The following is a 25,062-nucleotide window of genomic DNA, read 5'->3' as shown; positions in this document are numbered from 1 at the left end:
AATGTATGCTGCATAGAATACTAAGAGACTACTTCAGTAATGTTTTAGGAGTATAGTCTTTTACCTGCAAAATTAAATGTTTTGGTTAGCTATGTGCCGGATCCTCAGCTGGAATAAATGTATTACTGCAACTGAAATTATGGCCCCTGAGCTCAACGATGATACTGCTTATTTAAATAACAGTACATGAATATATACGGACACATCCCCCACAGCTCTTAAGCCACCTCACGTTACGTTCTGTACTTTCAGTGTTTTGAATGAAAGACATCATCATGTCACTGAGCAGAGCAGTTCTCTTTGGAGAGCAACAGCACGACTCTTCCATCAGCCAGGCCACGCTTTGAGTTCTCTGGGGTCTCCCTGTCCTCTGTGCCACCACCCCACATGCCAAAATACTGTGATTTCTCCTGCTGCTGCCACTGGTAGAGGTGTCAGCGATGAAATGAAATCATTAGGCTCACTGGGGTCCTGACACACTGGTCTCTGACAGAGTACATTCAGGCAAATTGGTCAGCAGAGGGGGGACTGTTTGTACCAGCTGAGGATCTATCCTGTTGGTCCATACAATGGATAACAGTGCAGAAGAGCACGGCTAGGGAGAAAGGCACCCAAAAGAAACTGCTGTGGTTAGGGGCCCCCACACCACCTCCAGCTGCTCTGCAGTCATTCCCTTCCCACATTGCTAGGCTCTCCTGATCTGCATTGCTGTTGGGCTCCCTGTCACTGCACAAACTCCCAAGATCTCCTTTTCACCTGAAAAATAAGAAGGCAGTCTCATGTTTTTCCCATTTCTTCCTGCCTTTCCCTCCCTTCTGATTCTTCACTGTTTACCCAACCTTTCTTTGCCTTGTGTGTCTCAGGACTCCCTGTACTGATGCTGTCCCTCATATAAGGTCTCTTAATGTTGCTTCTCCGTTAGCAAAGATTCAGAGTCCTTGCTTTCACAAGCATTCATGTATTTTAAATCTTCTTTTTCCTGTCATGAATCTTCATAGAAAGCAGTTTTATTGTTCTCTATTTTTTTATCTGGCTTCTTGACCGTAAACTATATTGTAAACAGGGTAAGCTAGAAGAAGCCAAGTAAGCAGGGAAATTTGAGAGGGATTGATGTATGCCCAGGATCATTTCAGTTCATTGAATCAGTAATTCTCAGAGGAAAAACTGTTCTACTGAAAAATTTCTGATCTGCTCTACTGTTACTCATAATTGCTTTCAGTTCAAATAAATTTTTCTTGTTCTTTTTTTTTTTTGCAGTTCCAGATTCCTCTTTCTGCTCTTTTAGAACATTCACCTGCAGTTTTGATCAACCATATGAATTTAAAGTAAATGCTTTTGTGTCTGTTTCTAAACCAGGGATATGGAGGTAAAGAGAAGGCTTTCATCGCAACGCAGGGACCCATGATTAATACTGTGAATGATTTCTGGCAGATGGTTTGGCAAGAAGACAGCCCTGTCATTGTTATGATCACAAAGCTGAAAGAAAAAAATGAGGTATGACAACTAGCCAGACCAAGAAATTATTGCAATGGCTGCATTCTGTAGAAAGAAACTTAGCAGATATGGAAGAAATACAGCAAATAATCAGCTCTTAAATACTCTGGTAATGTGAAAAGTAATGTTAGGGTACCCAAACACACCAGTTGCAGTTGTGTAGCCATCAAAAGAGACGTTAAAAAAAAAAAGACAAAAAGAAATTTATTTTTCTAGATCTGTGCTGTTGGTTTCGTTACTTATTAAGAAACACCTCATTTGTCTGGTGGTCACCTCTGTACTTCTTGCTTGTTACTTTCTGTTATGTAAAGAATAGATGTGCAAATGGGTAGTGTTATGATTAGAGGTTTCCTGACATGGTTAAAGTTTGTACTTTGCTGAAATAGCAGTTTTTGAATCCGTTCCAGGTACAACAAATCATCTAGATCATCCCAGAGATGTAGCTGGGGCTCCCAAATGCCATTACTATGGAGAGACTTAGCCAGGATGGAAATACATAGCTCTTTACCTCAGTACCAAGTTCAGGTGACAATAGCACTTTAATTGCTAATGGCCATCTAGCTCCTGTTATGTATTCTGTGTAGTTGGATTGATTCCCAACTGCATCTTTAATAGCTTTATCTAGTATTTATATAAATTTTTGCCATGCTTTCCTTGATAGTGCCGGAGTCCATACTTCACTGTCAGACAATAAGAACAAAAAACACTCTCCTGTGCAGCAGGCCAATAGAAAGCTCTATTTTGGAAGTTTGAATGTTACAGAGGTGGTTTAAAGGGTTTTTGGACAAAAGAGAGACAGACTTAAAGGAGTTTGACTTCTTTCTTGTGTCCAAACTGATAGATGAGGGAGCTCTTCCCAACTCCAGGTAGGTGCCTCAACCACGTCTCAGCACCTTGTCAGGTAAGCACCAGGGCCATATTGCTCCTGCTCCACTCACCTCCCTGCACTTCAGACTCAGTTGAATGTGGTGGCAGAGAAACGGAGTTTATTCAGGTAAATTTCCCAGTCTCAGCGGTCAGGGGACCAAGATCCTGGGTGCATTTCCATGGTGCAAACTCACTGCCCCATTTAAAGGCAGACTCGGTCAACATACTCTTCCTTCCTGCTGCGCTTGACCAATGCTTGTCTCTTTGTCACCGTGACTTTGGCCTTCTAGCATGAAGTGGCTTTAAAATCCAGTGGATTTTAAGAAAAGTGTATGCAAAATACAGGTCAGTGCTGGAAAATATCCCAAGACATGTTTCCAAACCAGGTGCCATTTTGAACTAGACCGTTCAATCCAGTGTCCAGAAGCCTATGTTAAAAGGATTAATCCTGAAAATGTAGGAAAGCTACCGCAACCTAATTGTCCAAAAGGATAAATATTTCACTGAGGAAATACTGCCTGTTTAAACACTCACATCTGACACTGTGTAAGAAGAATGACTTGAAAGAAGTGCCCAGTGGTTTCCAACGTGTCAGGAAGCCCTGTGTTTACCTGAGTTACGCAGTCCCTCAGCTCTGGTGTTTATCCGCATTGTTGTGGCCTGGCAGTGGTAATTTCCTCCTAATAGAAAGGGTGGAGAATCTCAAGTAGTTCCCAGGCTATATAGAGAGGCTGTCTGCGCAAGCTGTCCTGCCCTGTCTAGAAACCTTAGGAACTCTCCCACCGTTAGCACGTTTGTCCTGGAGCCTTGCTTGCTATTGAAAAGAAAACAGCTTGGCTAACGGCTATGCTCAAGAATATTAATTTAACTTTAAAGTATTTGCGGTCTATGAAGAAGGCAACACGAAAAGTTAATTAGCATAATAGCGCTTGATATTTTTTCTTCTCTGTGGTCTGCTGTATTTCTGTCGTTTTCTGGGCGGAGCATTGGTAATATTCACACATACAAATGCCTTCATATTTGAAAGCGTGCTCATGTACTTATCCACATATACCTCTGCACAAACAAATTCCCATACCTGATTCACAGGTATAGGTCCCTTTCCGCAGTTGGTGCAACATCACTCAACCTCCTTCTCACCTGTATTGTACTAGAATGTATGAAGTACTGTATGAGTAGGGAGCTCTCAAATGAGAGACACATGAAAAACAATAAGCTCAACAATAAATTAATTTAGCATAAGTAAAGTTATCTGGGACATCAGTTCCTTAGTTGAATATACAGATGTCATGAATTTGCAAAAGGAAAGGAAATTGTGTGAAATGATTATACACACAGGTTTCTATGGGCTTAGTTCCTTTCATGAGATGAAAAACAGTTAAGACTCAATGTAGCAAGAATTTTTGTAAGATGGATGAAAATATAATGTGAAAGTAGAAAAGTAGAATGCTGAGTAAAATATTCATTTCAGCCATGTGAGAAAACATGGAGCATGAACTTGTTTAGATTCTTCTTCATTTTGATGTCTGATGAAAAAATGGAAATTGATTAGTAAGCAAGAATAATGCTAAGGAAATTATGTCTGCAGTGAGTATTTTAAACAGAGCCTGTAAAACTTTTACTGAAAACTGTACAGTGTCTGAACAGATTGGAAATCTACCCGTCCAAGGAGAGTGCATGGCAATGGAACTTCTACCTGTTAATCAAGAAACATATCTTGGGAAGCATAAATAAAAAGTACTATGCGCCATTCTGCAGAAAAAAGGGCTAGCACTAAGAGATGCATGAAACAACGCATGTTTATTCTACTCAGATAATGGAAATCTTGTTATCAGTAATTATCTAGGACAATCTTGTTAACTCACAATGAAAAGCTCATATCACTTTTTATGCAACATTTTTTCCCTCAGTCTATAGGCACTCTTATCTAACCATAGCAAAGTAGATTTTGGAAATCAGAAATACTACCTTCTGCAGAATTCATATAAGGCTCTTTGAAGATCACTCATTATTGCCACCATAGAGATGTCTCAGGGTTATAAAATTTGAGAAGATTTGGTAGTAACTTTGAGGATTTTTGTATATAAATGCAAATCCTGCAAGCCCTCCTAAAATATAAATCTCATGCTTGAGTTAGAAGTGGCAGTCAATAGAGGGCAGGAGTAAAAAGGGATTCTGGAGCTGAAGCTTTGCTGTAATTATTCATTAAAGTTTTGTGTTTGGGTGGTTATTGGGTCAGTTAATGTGTAAAGTTATTGGCATAGCTATAAGAAAAAAAATAAGCAGGAAAAGAACTGAAGCTGAACGCAAGCACCTTCACAAATATTTGGGAATTGTTAAACGAACTTTGTTCAGAGGGTTCAAATCTGGAGAAAGTAAAGCAAGTAAATAACCAGTCAGCTGAGAAATCCTTTCTCCATTCAGCAGAATTATCTGGGGAAACTAGACTGCAACAGAAGCACTTTCTGGCAAGTCACAAAACCCATGCTCCTCTCACGGGTGGTGGCAAATAGCAGATGCCAGCCCTGGTCTGAGGCAGGGCCAGATCCCATCCAGTTACGGAGATCCACCTCCAGAGCTACCACGTGAAGCCCAGCAACCAACAGGGGTGGGATGCAAGGAGATAGGACAGGGGACAGAGGGAACCTAAGCCTACAACCCTGTCACAGAGGGAAGGAAAAAGGACAAAATAAATTAAAGGTCACGTGAGATGCTGTTTGTTGTATGAACTTCCTGTTCTGGCCAGGGAATAATGTTTTTGTTTTTGGAAAAAAAAAAAAAAAGGTCAGGCACCAGATCAGAAATACAAAATTATTAGTTGAGGGCACCATCAGGGAGCTACACCGTGCAAATGCATCCTGAGGAGGAATTTGAAAGATGGTTGGAAGATGAGATTTTCTACAAGAAGTAAGAATACTCCCAGGCTTTTGGCTGGCATGCAATTTGGCTGGGATTTTTTTTCTCCTAGCTTAAGCATCTTTTAAAATATCCTGCTCATAGCTGTTACGTGTTTGCTGACTACATAGAGGATTCAACCCCAAGTTCGCAAAATCTGTGACCTACTTAGAAAGTGCTGTGGTAGATGAATGTGCCCAAAGGGAAACAAAGAGGCCTGAAAAAAACAGCAAGGAACAGGACGAGCATGAAAAGTGGGGAGTATATGATAATAAGAACAAGTGAATTCTTCCTTTTCTGCAGTATATACAGTCACCTGATAAGCTTTTACTAATTACAGATGTGAGACTAGAGAGCAACCTTCTTAACCACTGTCTTTGGCTTTTGAGCAGGTCTAAAATATACTGACCTGAGACCAGTATAATTTCCTTTTAGGTTCACGTAATAGCTTGAGCCCATTTAATCTTTTTGTTGTTGTTGATACTCCTGGGATTTCTATATTATTTTCTGTACATCTGATACCTTTATGCCTCCCACCTTCACCTTTATCCCTTTATTACAATAAACTTTCAGAAATATGTTAATTTCCCCAAATATCTGACTTCTTAGAAGTGCCTGAAAACAGCTGATCCCAGCTCTATTTTCGAGGCAGTTAAAGCAGTAACAAATAGAACTTTAAAAGACTCATGGAGACTGGGTTAAAAATAATCCATTGTATCTTACTAAATGTAGATGGGCTGTTAAATGAAAGTTATTTTAATGGACAGCCCCGTTTCATTGTCCACCCAGCACAAGCTGCCAATTACAGTTCTGGGAAAGAGTCAAGAAAAACACTTGTATGGACTGCCTGAAGGTTTTGTAGTATGCACAGCATATTTTCATTTATCAAGAAGTCTCAGGGGTTGACTGCACTATTGTTGATTGTCAGGGTACAATTGTGTATTTAGATTTTTTCCCATATTAGCACTGAAAACTACACTCCCAGGGAGGGGCATGAATTGCAGATCTTGCAGATGATAACAGCTGTATGTGTCACATGGGTTGACTGTGGAACTGGCGAACACTTTTTTTCATACAAATTTCTGAGTATTTTATTGCCATTCTTGGTGTCTTCGGGGAGACAGCGAATTTAAGGTGCTCGAGTAACTCTCCAAAAGACAGGATTTGAACGAAACCAGTCAGATTGGCCAGCATTATTTCAGAAAATGTGGCTTTCATACACCTTTCACTCTGAAGGTAATGAGCATCTATTTTTAGAAAAGTATTTATAGAGCAGGGATGTTTGCATTCAGTTCAATCAGCTAGTGGGTTGAGTAGCAGCTTAAAGATCACACCTGGAGGTAAAGCCTTGCATTTCACTGTGGCATTTAATTTGAGCACTACTGATGGTTTTTCTGCCTCATTTTTAGCAGGATTTTCTGGAAGCTATGTTTTACAGCAATTAATTATATTAAAGTGATTGTTTCGTTTTACTGTGTAATGTAGGCTACTGTCTAAATATATACCAGTTTCTTCAGCAAGTGTGTTTGAGGAAATGCAAACAAGTCATTTTGGGGGTTCCTACTGTGGGACTGTCTGTTCTCTCAGTGCATTTTTTTACCTTTTGTGCTGCTTTCTTTAGATTATTTTTTTTAATTCAATGAATGATTCAGATTGGTTAGCATTATTTCAGAAAATGTGGCTTACACACCTTATACTTTTGAGGTAATGAGCATCTATTTTAGAGAAGTATTTTTATAACAGGGATGTTTGCTTTCAGGTATAGAGATACTTTAATGGAAATGAACATGAAATTGCTGTTGATCTGAAAGTAAACAAACTTGCAGGGGGAAAAAAAAAACCAGTTAATTCTATAAATACTGTTTCTTCATCTCCTTTTCAGTAGACTCTTGTCAGATACGTCACCGAAATAGTGTAACACTACTGAGTCATTAAGAATTCTGGATATAATTGTGTGTAACTGTAGCAAGATGGTTCATTGTATAATATTAATGTAATAGACAACTTAGGCCACGATTCTGCAAAACACTTTAACATGCACATTAAGTCCCATTGAATCCAGTAAGATCTAAGGGCACATTTGCATGGTTTGTTTTATTGTGGTTCAGGAGAGTAAACAGGACAAAAAGCCTTGTGAGGACAGGACAAATTCTAAACCTCTTGCTTAGAAGGAAGTCCCATTTAGAAAGAGTACACCTTATAAGTCTTCAGGATTTAACTCTGTGAAATAAGGAATGTTCTAGAAAAAAAAAATCATCTGGAAGTTTTGAATCTGTAAAATAGTTCCTTTAATTTAACTTCACTGAGCCATTAAAAATAAAAACAGCTGTTTAAAGATTTCAGTGGTAGAGATTCATATTTGGAAATTCAGATCCTGAAAATCAGGCCCAAGCCTACAATATTTTATTAGGAATGCTTCTATCATCAATAACACCTCGGTTGAATTCATCTGTACTTACGAGACAAAAAAAACCTGTTAAAAATTAGATCTTAATGTGGCTTCAGAGTCCAGTTTCCTGATGAGACTGATGTTTGCTTTCTAGAAATGTGTGCTCTATTGGCCAGAAAAAAGAGGAATCTATGGGAAGGTTGAAGTCCTTGTTAACAGTGTGCAAGAATGTGAGAACTATACTGTCCGTCAACTTACAATAAAGGTAACAGCCTGCATCTGAGAAGCATTGTTCCTAATGTTTTATGTTTTCAATGTTAAATGAAGTTAAAATGTTTTTTAAAGGGCATAAATTTTTACAAGAGGAGTAACTGAGCTGTGAAGCTCACAGCTGCAAGGTATAATTGAGACCAAAGCTGTGGAACACATCATATTGCTGCTTTGTATCATTCTGGCAATAAAAAAAAAAAAAAAGAAAAAGGCTTCAAAAAGAATGCAAATTTCACTCATTTGAATTATGTGTGCTTTGAGGCCCTTTTAGCATTGCCAAGATGATGTAAAGGGATTTTATTTAATGAAAGAACTAGCACAGCATGATTCAGAAAAAGATAAGCTGTCCATGTGATGCATTGAGTGCATTTATAGCCTATTTGAGAATGGAGAAATATAAGGAGTGCATAAGGAAAACTTCAGGCTTTCAAGGTTCTTGACTAAGCATTAACTGTCCGAAATAAGGCAGATGCTTCTCTTGTAAGCTACTCCCCACATTGGGCTTATATGCAATGGGACTGCAACATCTGCTCTTCCTGACAGAACTTTACAACAAATAATGAACTGGGAAGCTTTGGTTCATTTGGGAGATTTGGGGAGATTTGGTCTGGAAGAGGCAGTGAGAAGTGGGTAGAAGCCATATTGTCCAGGTTAGAAGTGTTCAAATGACCATAGCCTATATTTACCCTCTTTGCTTGCTGAAATAAGTGGTAGCAGCTTCTGTTGGAGAGAACAGCTGCACAAACTGGGATATTTCGTTAATACAGAAGTGCAGTTCTTCGGCACCTTTAACTTAAATACTCTTTTAATTTTAGTGTCTGACCCTTATGATAATGTCCTTGAAAGGTAGCAGAAATATTTAATAATTTAGAGAGAATCAGGAGCCCAAATCCAGGTGGTCTTTTTTAACTCTACTGCTGACCTAACACAGGCCTCTGACAATTACCTCCTGACAATACGGACAGCAAGTCCATAGTTAGATGGACAGAGCAGGGCTTACATGGCTGGAAAAACAGGCAAGTTTTCAGGTGCGCAAACCCTTATTTAAAAGGTGTCCCTGGAAGCATGTCTGTTCCCCTCAAATGTATCCCCTCAGTCCAATAAAACCAAATTGTTAAATCTCTCTTAAAATGTTTACTGCCTTTTTACCATAACACTGAGAAAAATAAAAAGAATTGTTCACCACAAGTGTGCATATAAAACCTTGATGTTATGTCCAGCAAGGAAGTCAATCCCAGAGTGTGAAGCACTACTGGTACACATCCTGGCCAGACCACAAAACCCCTGACAGCGCCCAGCCACTGCTGCAGCTGATGCTGGATGTAGAAGAGGACAGGCTGGAATCACCCGGCCGAGGGCCCGTCATCGTGCACTGCAGGTAATTTGCAACCCTTTTCTTAAACAACTGCCACAGAAAATCACATCAAACAGTCCTCCTAAACAAAGAGCATATTGGGGGAAGAGAAAAATTCCCTAGGACTTTTCATGCTAATTGGCTTTTTCAGTTCCTATCTGAGGATTTGAGTTTTGCAGAGAATTTCCTTGTTTCTAGCAATCTTCTCTGAGACATTCTCCATTTCTGATAATGAGCTCTGTGTTTGAAAGACCAGCTGGAAAGATGTTTTTGCTTCTGTTTCTTGTTCATGATTTGCTTTCTTTTTTATCTTGTTGCATTATTACATACCTAAGTCAGATGCCCCCATGACTTGTAGACTAAAATGTTGTAAGCAGCAGACATCGGGTACAAATTTGCAGACCAGAACACATCAGTACTAAAATTTGTGAACATTTTCACAAAGGCAGTTGGTTTGATACTCAAGAGCAGAGTGTTATTAACACAAATTCTAATGAACACAATTTGCAATGAATATCCTTGTAATCACTGTAAGTACGTCATACCCTTTTATTGTTTGTTGTTGATTCATTGCCCCCTGTTGCAATTTAAGTTGTAGGAAGTTGGACTGAATTTATGTATTGGTAAAAAAGGTAGGTGAAGCAAAACAGAAAAAAAAAATGAAATTAGTGTTTCTTTACTTGCTTTGTCTCATAACTGTGATACTCTTACAATTGGTATAGTACTATTTTTATTTTTTTCTTGAAGTACATCAAAACCAGAGCTTTTCATCTTGAGCCACTTCTTTTTTAACTCCATATTTTGGAGTTAGAGAAATGGAAGCCAGATTTGAATCACACATCATTTTGCAAAACTAGAATGTGATGAATAGGAATTTTCTAAATTTTATCCAGCTGTTTTTGTCAGGAATTGTAGTTATCCTAAACAATCCACAGATCTGTGGATGACCATTGAGGTTCCCGTTTTTCTAGTAAGGATCTTCAGTAATGAAGGTCTTCAGAGGAATAAGGTATCTTTCTGATGTGAGCGATATGACAACAAGGTTTATAATTATTCATGATCGAAGGCCTAGACCCAGGATTAAAATTAATAGATCTTCAGTGACAACTCACCTATCTATACACCACTACACAATGGTCTACAGAGTGGATAAACTCACTCATAATGCATTTTCTCATCACATAGTTTCTTCCCTTTTAATATGAGCTGCCGGTGAGGTCATCCAGGTCTTACAGAGCATGTACACACTTTTAAAATCAGACCTGAGATACAAATGCACAATTCTCAGTTATTTCCAGAGAAGCATTACAGGGCACACTCAGGCATGATCCTTAATCTGAAATAGAAGGGCTTTAATAATCTCTTAAGATTTGGAATTATAACAAGTAAATATATATATATATATCATTTTTTTATGTGCGTCTTCTTGTCGTCTATCAGCATAGGCTGCTGTCTTACACACTTCAGTGAGGAGTCCATTCAGGATTTAGGATATAAGGAGGACTTTACTCATTTCAGCAAAGCAGTTCCTGTTCTGCAAACACATGGAAAAATAATAAGCATTTGTTTTGGTCCTTGAAATCAGCAGATCTGATTCTCCACATACCAAGGAAGTAGACTTCCAAAGGAAGAAAGTTTTAAGTCCTTAAGAGTCTTTATAGTGATATTCTCTGGAAAGGTATATAAGCTTCCTCTCTCGCATTGCTCATTTAAAGCATGTGGCAAAGATGGAAAATATCTCCTTAATCTGTCCTTTACATGTTCATTTAATACCTCAGAATAAGTTTGGGTTTTATGGCAACTAGGTACTTTAGGACCAAATATGTTTTAATTGATAGATTTCAGACACAGAAGGATTTTTCTTCTTTAAATTGATTGAATAAAGGAGAATTAGACACACAGAATTATATTCCACAAATGTAAAACTAATTTAGCCCCACTTAGTGAAACAAAGCTGACCAAGAATCTGGCCCACAATGCAATATTCTACTTCCCAGAAGACACAGTAATTTTGGAGGACTTATATGAGTTTCTTAAATGAGAATAAGTGAAAAAAAAAGTCATGCTCAGAAATTTGACACTGTTATTGCTGGAAAATTTTACTTTTCCTTCCTCACTAGCATAAACATGTTCTATAAAAAGGATACTGCCTACATCTCTTAATCCCAGAAGCTCAGCAGTCTACACTCCCAATTAGCTGACCATTATGACTGAGCTACTACACCTTAAATCCTGAAGAAGAAGGGAAAAATAGAAATATATATTATAGTGTTACATGTTTGGGTGCCAGAAAACACTTCAAAGTAAGTAGATCTCCAGATTTCTGGATATACCAGAAAAGAAATGTAAGGCAAGTGAAGAACTGTGTTGTTTTTATCTTGCACTGTCTGAAATAACGCTGTGTAATAAGATAGGACCTGCATGCTTGAGCTGAGGAAGAAAATACATTAGAAAACCCTAGCTTTTGTCTAATACATATTAAGGACTTGTCCAAGAACACTTAATCCACACACACACAAAAAAGCGCGGGGAAAAAATAACCCTTCATTATAGCCAAGTTTGGTTACATCTGAATTGTTTAAACTTCTTAGTCCCATTTTCAGGGATTTCAGAATATTTGAGGAAGAGAATAGGGGTATGCATCTAATGATAGATACTTGCAGATCCCTGTGTAAACTTTTTCCTCCTTTTGGATACATCTATCCCATAGATATTGATGTCCTGTCTGACACTGCCAGGCTGTCAGCTCGCAATCTTCAGTTTACTTGACCTTTTCTTACACTGCCAATTTGATGTCTTATTATCCCCTCATGGTTGGCTTAGACATGCTCATATATTTAATACTGCTGAGTCCTCTTGGAAATACTCACTTTGGAAGGAGTGAGCTTGCTTTTGAATCCCAAAAGCACTCCTATCTTTCATTCTGCGGTGAGTAGGTCATGATTTGTTTCAGCTGTAGCAAGTGGACATACTCCTGGTAACGCTTTGCACTCATATCAAGCTCTCATCTGGGACATTCAACACATCCTTCCTGGCTTTAGTTTAAATAACTGTTGTAGTGCTTTTATGAAGCAGGTAGCACTCATACCCGTTGCAAAGATGAAGAAAGCAAAGTCTAATGGCTAAGTATTTCTTCTAAAGTCAAGCCAAATGGAGACCTGGACCCCTGACTCCATGTTTTAACTATTTTCCTCACATTTTCCTGGCATGTAACATGACAAGGAAGAGCTGTACTGAATTCCACATTACTTAAGCAAGAAACAGAGTCAGGCAGAAATTGTCAAAAGTGCTGGAAGCTCAGGGAGTAAAGATAATGCCAAAATGGCTGTTTCCAAGCAGGCATCAAGAAAAGCTGAAGTTACGGTATCAAATCTTTCTCCTTCCTACAGAATCACAGGAGAGGGCATTAACTTCATCAGCATGGTTCTTGGTCCTTTCACCTTCATGGTTAGAGGTACAGTTAACAAAACTCCTCTATACTTCAAGGGCTTCAAACATAGAGCCCCATTGACTTTTGCCTTAGGTGGGCTTTTCCTCCAGCTCAGCACATATCTCCATCATTTGTTTGCATTGTGCTATAGAATATCTGGACTTTGTGGTGCTAACGGAGATTGTTTTATTAACCACACGCTTTTGTGCAAACTGGAATCATGTAAGCCTCACAAATTGCCCACAACAACTAGACTGATGGAACTGCACCCTTTCATTTCTACCTACAAAAGTGAGCTGAGAAGATGCCCTTACGAGTCACACACCTAGGAACTGTTGGTTCTAACAATTTCCTGCTTCATATTTTTAGTGTTTTCATATCTATGTAGTGTTTTCCAGTTAACTCCTTTGATCTGTGAGTTCCATTCACCTATTAAATTTTGCCTTCTTTTCAGTGCTGGTATAGGAAGAACTGGTTGTTTTATTGCCACAGCCATTGGTTGTCAGCAACTGAAGGAAGAAGGAGTTGTAGATGCATTGAGCATTGTCTGCCAGCTACGAGTGGACAGGTGAGTTCCAGAAGAACTGTAAATCAATCAGATAACATGAATTTCTTTAAAGTGACACCTGAAGTTTTCTACATCTTCGCAGAAAGTGTCTTGTAGCTGATACAATATCTGAAACCTGTTACAAAATTATAAGAAATATGCAGGAGTCAAGGTCTTCAGAAAAGTCTGCTAGGCACCAAAATTAATTATTCAGGTTGCTAAACATCTAACATGCATATGGGATGACTTAATAATTGCAAATAACTGTGCTAGATTTTCTTGTGGCTCCAGCTGACCTGCTTCTCCTTCTGCTGATTGCAAAGGAAATTTTCCTACGTGCACCATCATCAGCTGAACTAGTCCAACACAGAAAGCGTTTGTGTAGGCTACTCTACCCTTTCTAGGCAAAGAGTTATTTTTGTTTATACTTAAGGTCTTTCAGAACCCCAATTCCAACTGCTGTTAACAGTACAAGGAGGTTACATCACTAACACCTAGAGCAGGGACCTGCCTTCTGTATGTAGGCCATGAGCAGGGACACAGATAGTGTTGACGTTAGTACTCCAATCATCTCTAGCAAGAGAAACACAGAATTTTCCGTTCCTATCCTGGCAGAAGAGTGGGGAATTTTGTATTTATTTATTTAATTTTTAAGATAAGTATTGTTATACTTTATGATGATGCGTCTCAAAAGTGGTTTCAGAGCTGAAATAAGTGTGCAGTGATTGGAGTCTCCCATGTGAATTGACTACCCTACGTTGCAGTTGTTGACTGAAAGTGAGCCTGTAGCTGCTCTAACATCAAATTGTGGGTTACATCAGCACAGGGCACTCTCTAAAGTACAAAGAAATGTTCTTATGTCATCCAGATACCAGAGAATGGGGGAAGGAAACATAACCCATCTGCCCAGCATAGTCCATGTCCTAACATGGAGAGGAGCCAGACTGAGACTGGTTTACTCTTCAGTAATGACTCTGAAAACCACTTCACAGCTGAATGCTGCTTTACATGGAGTGGCTGCTGTTGGTTTTGCTGACTGGCATGACAGCATTAGCTGAGAATTCAAAATTACTTTCATATTTAGATCCTGATTAAGGAATATTGTTTTCTGGGTGAAACTGGATGACATTCTACTGAATTAAATTCTCCTGAGATGGCAGTCCTGTGGTTGCTGGGCATTTGGTGCTCCTCTTTTCCCCTCCTGGAGCTTTCTGCTGCCTGCAGCATCCCACTAGGTCAGAAGAGACACGGGGCAATCAGGAGGCAAGGACTGTCTTTGAGCCTGGATTGACAGGGACATCCAGGCTCACTCAGTGTGTAGTCCACAGCAGAGAGTACCAAGTCTGATGCTGCTGCTACTTCCTTAGCTGCACTGGAGCTCCTTTTGAATCGGGTTGGCAGACTAACCCAGCTTAAGAAAACAGCAAGGCATTTGCTGCAGAGTTTTCTTAAGTCAGATCAATTCCCTGATTGAATTCACAGCTTGGGAGCAGGGCTTGGAAGCAGGAACGCTGTAAGCCAACATTGTTGCAGAATGCTTTGTTTTGTAAAACCGTGGCTGAAGAAAGATTTGTGTTGGAAAGGAGGATGTGGGTATTGTGTACAGTGCAAGCTGCTGGTTTGGTTGGACTTCTTATTCTGCTTACAGAAACAGGATTTTGTATAAAGTAAACAAACAGGGTTGCACCAAGAACAGAGGAGTCTTGCAGTAGGTACCAGGTTATATAATATCCTTCCAAGAATACTAACTGTTTCTGACATACTTTTCCTCTTTACATGGAAACGACCCATAAGGGGTGCAAATACTGAAAAAAAACTCAGGTCAAAGGGACAATACAGGATTTTTGTGTTCTGAAGCATTCTGAAAGGTACCGGAGCCACAAACTGCTAAAGGACCAGAATCCATATAGCTGACTGTGTTTATGCATCACCTCCTCTGCCCTTCCCCTCCCACACACCTTCATCAGAGTGGAGAATGTAATGTGATCCTTACAGGGCAGCATGAGCCACTTGGAGTGCAAAATTCTCCAAGGGGAGTTCCTGACCTGAAAATCACAGCAGCAGAAAAAGATGGAAGAGCTGAGGGAAAAAATGCTTACTCTGTTTTAAATTATCAACTCCACGTTTCCAGTGCTCCATCCTGATTATCTATTCTTCTTGTTTTAAAAAGGCCTGTATTTTTCTTCCCCATTTTAGTATTTCTGTTATAAGTCAACTTTTTTCTCATTGCTCTTATGCTTAATTGTAGAGAAGTGAGGGCAAACTCTGTTCTCAGCTACATCAGTTTTTATTTCAAATATTTTATTATTATTTCAGCCACAGGAAAAATGTTCCAGATTTTCAGCATTATTACTGACAACACAGTTTGGTTAAGTATATCTGGCTAATGAACTTTCTTATATGTATTATGATCCTGGATTACCTTGGAAAAAGAATGGAAATCTGACCTAAGTATAAACATTGAGCACGCTGATGTCAGTGACACAAAGCTTGTTATAAAATCTAAGTCTTGTGGTTTGTGCATTTTGATATTTTTTCAAGTTTCAGATTATTTAAATAGACTCCAGAGATCTTGGTGAAGGCTCCTCAGCTCTACATATTCTCAGGTATTGCCTGAGACAAAAAGTATGTTTGTGTTTTAATTTTTGAAGACATTTTTCTGGGCAAAACTCAGTACACCAGATACTCTTTTTTCGTTCCTTTTTCCCGTTGGCCATATTGCAGGATGGCTCTTGCTCACCTGGCAGTTAGTTTCTAGTAAGGATTGCTAAAGCAGAGCTTAGCAGCCATTGCCAGCCCAGCCAGACTGCAGGTTCATAAAGTAGCTGAGTATCACTGTAACATGCACAGAGCTCCACGAGATCAACTTCTCCTGGTGAGCCAGTCCAGACATGGGGATATCGGCTGGTGGTGTGTGAGAGAAGGTCACTACAAGTGGTTTGAAGCTGGCATCCCGCTAGACATGGCTGCAAGAGCTGGCTGTGGCCATAGCTGTGTTGCATTTCAGTTGCTAGCGTGGCCAACAAGAGCAATGAGGTACAACCAGGAGCAGAGCAGGAACAGAAATGAGGCTTTGATCCTCATGAAGCTGGCCAGCAGCAGGCTGAAATTTATTCTTTGTACATCAGATTGCCCTCACAAAAAGAGAAAACTGAGTGTTCAGAGTGCACTCTGTGAGAACCAAACAAGCATACAGATAAATTGCAGATAGTGGCAAAGAGCTGTGCTGAAAAATATATTAATTAACTGCCTATGAAGCCCCTCTAGAAACAGAGAGATATAGAGATATATAAATAGAGCTCCAGCAGGGAATGGTGTGGGAGAGAGCTGCTCCCAATTACAGTATGTTTAGGTGCTGTGTTCATCTTAGCTGCTAAATGTTAATTATGAGTTTGCTAAGAGTTGAAAGGATCTGGCAGCAGTCATCTGTGCTAAACTAACATGAGGAAATGGACCATCCACTCAAAATCTTGACCCACGTTGAAGAAATAGCTGTGCTCTGTGTGGCTTCATAGAAAGACAGACCCTCAGCTCAACTTTATTTTTTTTCCACTTCATTTTTTATGTTTTACAACAGAAACAGGAAACGTTTGATGTGAGGCATCTTCAAGGTTTACTGTGATATCGAGAAACTTTGCACATTCTTAACCTTAAAGGCACATTCTTGGAATGACGTCCAATAACTTTGCTTTTGGCTCCCCAGACAGGATGAAAAGAGTTTCCAGTGTGCGTCAATTCATTGTTTAAGTGTTTTGACTAATCGCTTCAGGTTAAAAAAAAAAAAAATTCCAAACGCCGCATCACATTCATTGTGGAGCGGACTGCATCCAGCTGCACTAGCAGCAAGCCAGAGGGCAGGGAACAAGCCCCTGCACCATGGCTGCTCAGGCAGACCTGGTTATGGTCCCCAAACCCACTGGGCACCAGGGTATGTTTCTTCTGAGCACCACCCCAAAGAAGCAGCGAGCCCAGCGGCTCGCAGAGGAGCCGAGCAGTGGTGGCTGGCAGAGCACGAAGGCTGCAGGCCCGGAGGTGCCGCAGCTGTGGGTCCATCCCTACTGGGCACTGGGGACACGGGAGAGGAAACCTCCCTCCCTGAGCAGATTTCCTCCTGAACACTCTTCCTAAAACCGATGTTTTAGGATCGCAGATAATTCCTTGATGTTAGGTGTGGGCTCTACACAAGAACAAAGGGGAGAATCCCACGTGTGATAGCGCTGACAAGTTGTCCGAACCTCCAAGACTTGAGTGCCCCCTCAGCTGACAGGGATCCGCACTGCTCTGCCCACACAGGGTTTAGGAGCACCACAACACTTTGTTTTTTCTTGGAGCAAATGCAGTAGTGCTGGGCTCAACCCCAGACGGGCTTTTACATGTTTTCTCAGGGATTTTGTGTTACTTCAGCTCAACAGAGGTGGGTGCGAGGGTCACCTCCACAAACAGCCTAGTGCAGCCAGGCTAGTTTTAACCTTCCCTTCCTGCCATGTGCTCCTCCCTGGATGCCTTCTCCTCCTCCACCCCTCCTCACAGCGGATTGAAGCTGGGGAATGCGCTCCCCAAGAGTGTGTCCTGGGGGACACGGAGCGAGAGCGGCTGGGAAGGGGCTGCGTGGGCCGGGCAGGACGCAGCAGGGAGGAGGAAGGAAGGAGGCCAGGCAGCACGGAGGACCAAAACAAAGCCCTCCCGGCACCTTTGGACTCTCACTGGATCTCCAAGCAAGAGACGGGTGCAGAGGAGAGCGGCTGCAGGCAGCCAGGGGTTATGAATTTGTGGATGTCTTTGTTGGCAAAGCGAAGAGGCAGTACTGAGGAAAGTGGAAGGACCTTATGGTTGTAGGTGGACTTTTCTAATACTAAAGGACAACATTTGTTGAGGCAGTGTTGCCATTTTTCACACACCTCTATATTGGTAGACCATTTTGTTGCTGCTACCCCTGAAAGCGATCGCATGGGAGTCTGTCAGACCTTCTGCTGTAAGCTGCCTGGCTTTTACATTGCTCTGGATCCAAATCCCCCTCTGAATTTCATTGCTGTAGTGAAGATTTAGCTTATGCCAGACACAATACACATCACAGAATCACAGAATCATCTTAATGTCATCCTTCCATCTAAGTCCATTCATCCCCCCAAAGGTAAGTAGTTGCTCCAGGGTAAGCTGAGGATGAGCTTGTTGCTTTGAGTACACTGGCAGGTGAGAGAAAGTGGAATTAAGTAAACCTGAGCCTTCACTCAATGAGAAGTGAGATCTGAAAGACATTAGTACTGTTGGAATGAAGCTCTGTTCAATTTCCGAGCTGAATGGTAACACTCATACTAAATATCACACCTACCTCCTGTAGGACATCATCCCCTTCCTACCTCACTGCAACTGGCACTGGACATGTGGGACTTGATCCTCACAGTTCAACCTGAAAAAGGAATTGTAATCAGTTGGATGTATTAAATGTAGGCGTCAAATCCAGTGTGGCTGTTACTAGTCCTTTTTATGGTCAAGTTAAACTCTGCTGTATTGTTGGTGCTAAAATGAGTCATTGCTGTAAAATTTCTTAGGTGGCTGCTGTTCAGACAGGATGCATTGTAGGCGTTAGAAAGAGGACAGGAAGAGCTGTTCTCTGTACAGGCAATCTGAGGGTCAACGAAGGTTACATTTTTAGTAAAGGACAAAAGAGAAAGGCCAGATTCTGAATATTCCCTTGCTCCATCAATGGTAATGATGATTCCTTGTACCTGGTCCTCCTTGCCCAAGCATCTGAATGAATTTCTCTATGAATGTATTGAATTTGAAATGTAGGTTTTAACAATGTAAACTGTGCCCGGTGTTTCTTCTCTGTAGTTCTTACTCAGATGGTATCAGGACCGGTAGTTCATGCTGTACATGTAAATCATGAAGAATGTACTTCTGCTTAGGCAAATCTCCCACTTACTCAAGCAAACTCTAAGTCAAACATTGAGGAAAGTCCTTGCATTATCTGGTGGTGATAGGGCTGGCATGGACAGGAGATTGTTGCATTCGTAAGAAATAAGATTTCATTTTGCTGTGTTTCCTTTTCAGGGGTGGAATGGTTCAGACCAGTGAACAGTATGAATTTGTGCACCATGCACTGAGTCTGTATGAAAGCAGACTTTCTGCAGAAGCTGTCCAGTGAAGACAAGGAGGGTAAAACCGAATGTCAGTCTCTTGAGGTAATTTATTTCATTACCTACCAGCAGCTTCTTCAAGGAGTTTACTGCAGTGGGAAGAACGGCTTTGAAGCCAACTTCTGAAAGGATTGTGGACAGTTTGGCAAGAGTATAAAGATTGCTGGACCCTTACTGTATATGAATGTATTGTGAGCTTCCCAAAAATGATTTATAAAGAAGGTACCGTGCTGAAACTACACATGGATTTCACATATATATCTAAAGGTGGGTTAATTCTGTAATACTGGTATCTGCCATATGGAATGTATGTATGTGCTACTGCTGGAGTCAGTTGGACATTGGAACTTCTACAGAAGAAATGTTTATCAAGTGTATAAATGCTTTAGCGTTTGCAAACTGTCTTGTGAATGGACTGTCAACTGTACTGTAAAGTGCTATTACTGATTATGTGGTGAGCTTGTTTCTTGGCCACATAATATTCTTGCTGCTAAAATTGCAAGTGTTCAATTATGGATTTAAAAAAATGAAAAAGAAGATGAGATAAAATTAAAAGTCTTGTTTTTGAAAATATTCAAAAGCAGTCAATATTTTATATGGAAATATATGTTCTTCATACTATTAACTATTAAATGTGTATTTACTGTAGGTCTTACAGAGCAGTTGCAGAGCACAATGTCTGTTATTCAATGTGTATGTATTTACCCTATACTGTTAATTGTCTTAGAACATGCTTCTGCTACAGACCCAAATCCAGTGTATTTGTAAATTGTGTAAGCCACTTTACTTTTAAAAGAAACTTTGTAGCATATATTAAATGGTAAGGATTTTAAATATTTGTCTGTCTTTTATTAATATGGGATTTTTTGCTTATCTTGTTTATCTGCTCTATCTCTTTCAATATGAGATAGATGCCTTTAGTGATATGGACTGTTCCATGACAGGTTATACAAAAAAGAAAATGCTGCTATGACTGTTTCCTTACTGCTCAGTAAGAATTTGCTTTTAAGAGAAATTCAAAGTTGGCATTATGACTTATAGCACTGGGAGGTCTGTTCACAGGGTATAATGAGTTTTTAATGCAGTGATGTTGACTTTGCTTCATACTGCTAATAAATTACACTTGATATAAAATATTTACTGAAGTCTCTATTTTTGCTTAGAGCAATGCGGCACACACTCTTGTACCCCCAAAACAGACACAGACCAGTACAATTTGGTTAGATCCCCCAAGACTTCAGACCACAGGAGAGTAAATCCAGATGACACAGGCAAGCTCCTACTGACGCTGAGCAAAGCGGATCACCTGCTGAAGGCAAAATCAGCATCACTGGATCCTCTGGGGGAGTTTGTGTAAGACCTGGTACAAACCTCAGAGCTCTGCCTCCTCCTCTTCCCCTTCTCCTACCCCTGTCTTCTTGGCTTTTAGGACTTGTGGAGCTACAAATATCAATATCAGGAGTTTGCTTGATTACATATCAAAAAGAAATGTGTATGTGTTCCCTGGATAATACAGTATATACCTATTCAGCACCATCCAGATCACCTGCAGGCTCATAATTTCACAGGCAACACATTACACAAAAGTACAATCCCTTTTCTTTGGACTTTTAGTCTAAAGAGATTCATCGCCATCTCTTCTAGTGCCCCACATATTTGTATTTTTCCAAAATAAAGCAACTAGTAAACTCTGAAGAATCATATGAAACGACAAAGTGGTGCAAAACTCCCCAAAACAATTGAATAGAAGGAAGTGCTCGTCACTGACTTTTTCCCCCTGTGAAGGCACATTTCCTTCCTAGCCTTCGCTTCACTTATCTGAGGTGTTTTTTTTTTAAGAGAAGCGTGGGGAGTTGCTAGAGGGAAAATGGATTCTTTAATTCACGTCCTGGTTTTTACCTGTTTTGCCTTGATGTCCTCAGGTAAGTGTCTCTCCCCACCTCCCCTCCACTGTATTGGTCTTTCTGCCCCACCAGGGCAGCCGGTGACTTACAAAAACCGAGTCACTTCTTCGGTTGAGTCCATACAAAAGGAACGGGGGGCAGGGCCAATGTAGCCTGTTCTGTTTAGATTTCTTTCCACAGGAAAATAAACTGTCTTTTTCTATGCTGGATATAACTCTTATTTTTTTTAAGAAGATCTCATGCTAGACTATGCAGGGGTTGAGCTCTGGGACAAGCTCTTCGAAAGGGAGGCTCCTATTTTTTAGTCCTACTTTGTGAAAATTCCAGAGGCAGGAGCTTTCTGTGATGCTTAGTTAGAAACTAGCTATATCTGTTAAAACAGAGGGGTGAAAAACCCCAGCCGAGGGAAATAGGCATTGATTTTATCACCTTGTAACTAATAAGGTTGGAAAAGTTTGAGCAACACGTTATAAAAAAAATGTAAATAATATGGGGCAGAGAGGCTGCCTTTGAAACATCCAGTTCTGCGCTCTGTGACATGTACGGGTTTTGTATTGGTAACTTCGGGGCTTTTTGATGAATGAGTTGTAGTTCTGTTCATTTAAGTGTTTGTTGTATGTTTTTAAAGTATGGTGGCACAAAGAGCTGATCTGATGTGAATCAGGGCGGTCACAGAACTAACAGCTAGAGACATTGGAGTAAATCCTGTAAGAGATATACTTCCTATCAGTAAAGAGCCTCCATTCTTGTAAAGGCACGGGCACTGAGAGACACACAGATCTGGGAATGTCCTTTTGTATGTTTTCTTCACTAACACTGAGTTTTAATAAACAATTTGCAGGCAGTAAATTAGATTGTAAAAAGACTGGGCCATAAAACTGAAAAAATACTTGAGAGCTTTTGTAGATCTCTGTATGCTTTCAAGCAGAGGAAGTGCAATATTTAGAACTGGTATTTAAAGTTAGAAGTTCTTGGATTTATTTTATATACAGATTTTGGTGTGTTGTTGTTTTTTTTTCTTTTTCATTTTTACATATAATGAAGGTCAAGGTAAGGTTTGTCACAACAGTTTGCTTTTTGCATCCTCACTCTTTACATTACCATGAAACAGTGTTTGCATCATGCGGGTTGTATGCTTGGTGTTCTTTTAAATAGGTTCAGCACAAGGAAAGTTCATGAAAAGTTCAACATGTAGAAAGTGGGAAGAGATCTTTATTTGCTGACATATTTTAAATCATCAGGAATTTGCTTTTTGTTAAATAACCATATGTAATCTATTGTATTTTTCTGGGATTTTCCTCTTCCAGAGGGGTTTCTGATTATCCATGTGCAGAAACAGCAGTGTCTTTCAGAAAAGAAAGGAGTCATTATGGAAAAGTGCAGTATGACCAGCCCCAACCAGCAGTGGCAGTGGATGGCCGATGACAGGCTCCTCCACGTGAAATCTGGCCAGTGCCTGAGCATCTCCACGCGCTCTGCGCTGTCGTCTCGCAGCATCATCGTTGATTGCTCCCAGGCAGTCAGGTGGACTTGCCATGAGGAGGATGGGCTCCTGAAGGTGGCCAACAGCTCACTCTTTCTCACAAAACAAGGTCAGAAGGTAATGGCCAAGCAGAGTAAGAAATATCTTCATACATGGATGCAGCTTGAAGCCAGAGAGATGGGAAAACCTGTCTATGTAAATCTGTGCTCAAAGCAAGGTGAGCTATTCCTTCAAGGAAGTATCCTGGAAGTTTTGGTAGCAAAAATGTCTTTTATATTTAATCAAATGTTACAAACTGTTGTTTTATTCATATGGAAAAACATTTTTCATAGTCAAAAATGCTTTTAGAGAACAAAAAGAACAGCTGAGATTAGTGCTGTCTTTCTGACAATTGGTGTGTTTTGTAAAGCCATTTTGCATTTTCAGGATGTCCCTCCTCTTTTCTACTCCCAGTCTTTGGATCAAAGTGCTTATGTGCAATCTCAGCTCACTATTTTGTGTCATTTCCTTTTACATTTTTAAACAGAAATGTGGGTTATAATTCCTAATAGGTTTTTTAATATGGATGTGTACAAGTCCTTCTCCTCCCCATTCATTTTATCATCCAAATGCATATTCAATCTTTCAAGAGCAAGAAGACATCTGAAAATCAAATACAATTATTGCTCTGATTAACCCAAATCATGGTTAGAAGAATCATTAATCCATGATTAGAAGAGCCATATGGCTTACACATTCATGTGTTTACACAGTGTCACTCTGCCTTTAGATGAAATATCTGTAAGAACACTCAAAATCCTGAAAATAACGAACTAAATCTAAAATCTCAGAAATTCTTGCAATAACACTTAGATATGAATGAGTCTGTGCACATCCTTCTGGACCTGTGAAGTTACATGTTTACATATCCACAGCAAAAAGGGAGGTATGAAGGTATGAACATTCAAACCAAAGGAATGGTTTGAATGTTAATTAATAATGTTTTCCTTGATGTCCTCTTGTCAATCCTTCATTTTGACCATCTCATCCTTTTGATATTCTGCTTGCACACTTTTAAGCTGTTCTTCATGGTAAATAAGAGCAACGTGCACAGTTAAGTATTTTGCAGGGAAATGCACCATTTATTCTTGTCTTTACAGGATTTCAAAAATGTTTCATGATCCAATACTTTTGCATATGGCCAAGTTTCCAGAATGTTTGAAACAAATTGCTTGTTCTTTCTAACCTGAGAATGTTAAGGCATGATTGACAGCTGATCCACCCACTCCTTGTAAGGCTGGATATCATTTTTTCACCCAATTTGCACTTGCAGAAATCTACTCACAACAGCAAGAGTACTCACCTGAGTGGAGGTCCAAAAAGACAGCTTGCAGAATCAGGGAATGGAAAATTGGCCAAGATGCCATCCCAGCCCGCCCATACATTTTAGAGATTAAAAATGCAAAATCATTTGAAGTCCTGAGTATAGGGTAAGAATGGCTTGCTTACTCAAAGACACCATGAAGAGTTAAGGTGAGGTACCCAGGCACTATTCATTTCTGTAGATAGCTGGGTAAAGTGTGGCTAACGTTTAAAACCTTGCATCCTTTTCTTATTCATCCTCAGAGGAGCAATTTAAGACCAATGAGAACTGAGTTAGACGATTGTCATGTAGTATCAAAGCACCTTCTCATCTATTTACTGTGCACAGTTCTTTAATGAATTTACCTTAATTTTCCTGAAATTCTCCCCATAAGGAAAGCTGTTGTTCCACTTTCAGAGACTCACTGTATCAGTTATCGTCTCCTTTCTGACAGCTCTGGGAAGCTGAGAAATCAACAATACATTATGATCCACAGTACCTAACTAAGAATTCTAGGTATGTAAGAAGCTCATATAGAGTAGAAGTAGTACGAAGAGATGCATTTTTAAAAATAATAAGGATAAGTACTACAAGAAAAAAAAAAAAAGCCTACAGTGCTGGTCTCAATGGTCATATGAGTGTCAAAAATTTCAATGTTGAATTCTTAAAATTAGTCTTCCAAACACATCTGTCTAATTTCAGTGAAAGCTGCTGTGGATCAGCCTAAAATAACATATTCAGTCTATATTTAGATAAGATAGTAAAAAACTGAGCTAAGTCTTTGGAGCTGAAATGGCTGTATGTTTTTCTACTCCTGAGTAACACCATATTTTATTATAATTTACTCTCGTTGTTTTCATAGTACTCATAAAAAAGTAGAAATATTTTCACAAAGGAATAACTTACTGAATTACATCCCAAACACGTTATCAGCTCAGATAAAGTACAAG

The 25,062-nt window shown here is 39.8% G+C and overlaps 2 protein-coding genes across 4 annotated transcripts in view; both read left to right on the top strand.

The window, feature by feature from the left end:
* The window catches only part of PTPRR (protein tyrosine phosphatase receptor type R), a 144,068-nt gene extending 123,851 nt beyond the window's left edge, over positions 1 to 20,217 (top strand). For all 3 annotated transcript variants that reach the window (XM_066993002.1, XM_013198012.3, XM_066993010.1), the window contains 5 exons: positions 1,357 to 1,494; positions 7,800 to 7,910; positions 9,136 to 9,293; positions 13,154 to 13,267; positions 19,298 to 20,217. In XM_066993002.1, the coding sequence (XP_066849103.1) occupies positions 1,357 to 1,494; positions 7,800 to 7,910; positions 9,136 to 9,293; positions 13,154 to 13,267; positions 19,298 to 19,391 (615 nt within the window). In that variant the 3' untranslated portion in view covers positions 19,392 to 20,217. The remainder of the gene's footprint in view (positions 1 to 1,356; positions 1,495 to 7,799; positions 7,911 to 9,135; positions 9,294 to 13,153; positions 13,268 to 19,297) is intronic.
* A 950-nt stretch (positions 20,218 to 21,167) lies between these two features.
* The window catches only part of PTPRB (protein tyrosine phosphatase receptor type B), a 61,799-nt gene continuing 57,904 nt past the window's right edge, over positions 21,168 to 25,062 (top strand). Inside the window, exons 1-2 of the mRNA XM_048065356.2 lie at positions 21,168 to 21,305; positions 22,595 to 22,987. Of these exons, the coding sequence (XP_047921313.2) occupies positions 21,251 to 21,305; positions 22,595 to 22,987 (448 nt within the window). The 5' untranslated portion in view covers positions 21,168 to 21,250. The remainder of the gene's footprint in view (positions 21,306 to 22,594; positions 22,988 to 25,062) is intronic.

Source organism: Anser cygnoides, chromosome 1 (genome assembly GCF_040182565.1).
Source record: "Anser cygnoides isolate HZ-2024a breed goose chromosome 1, Taihu_goose_T2T_genome, whole genome shotgun sequence".
NCBI classification, from domain to species: Eukaryota; Metazoa; Chordata; class Aves; order Anseriformes; family Anatidae; genus Anser; species Anser cygnoides.
This window is presented reverse-complemented; position numbering and strand designations above follow the sequence as displayed.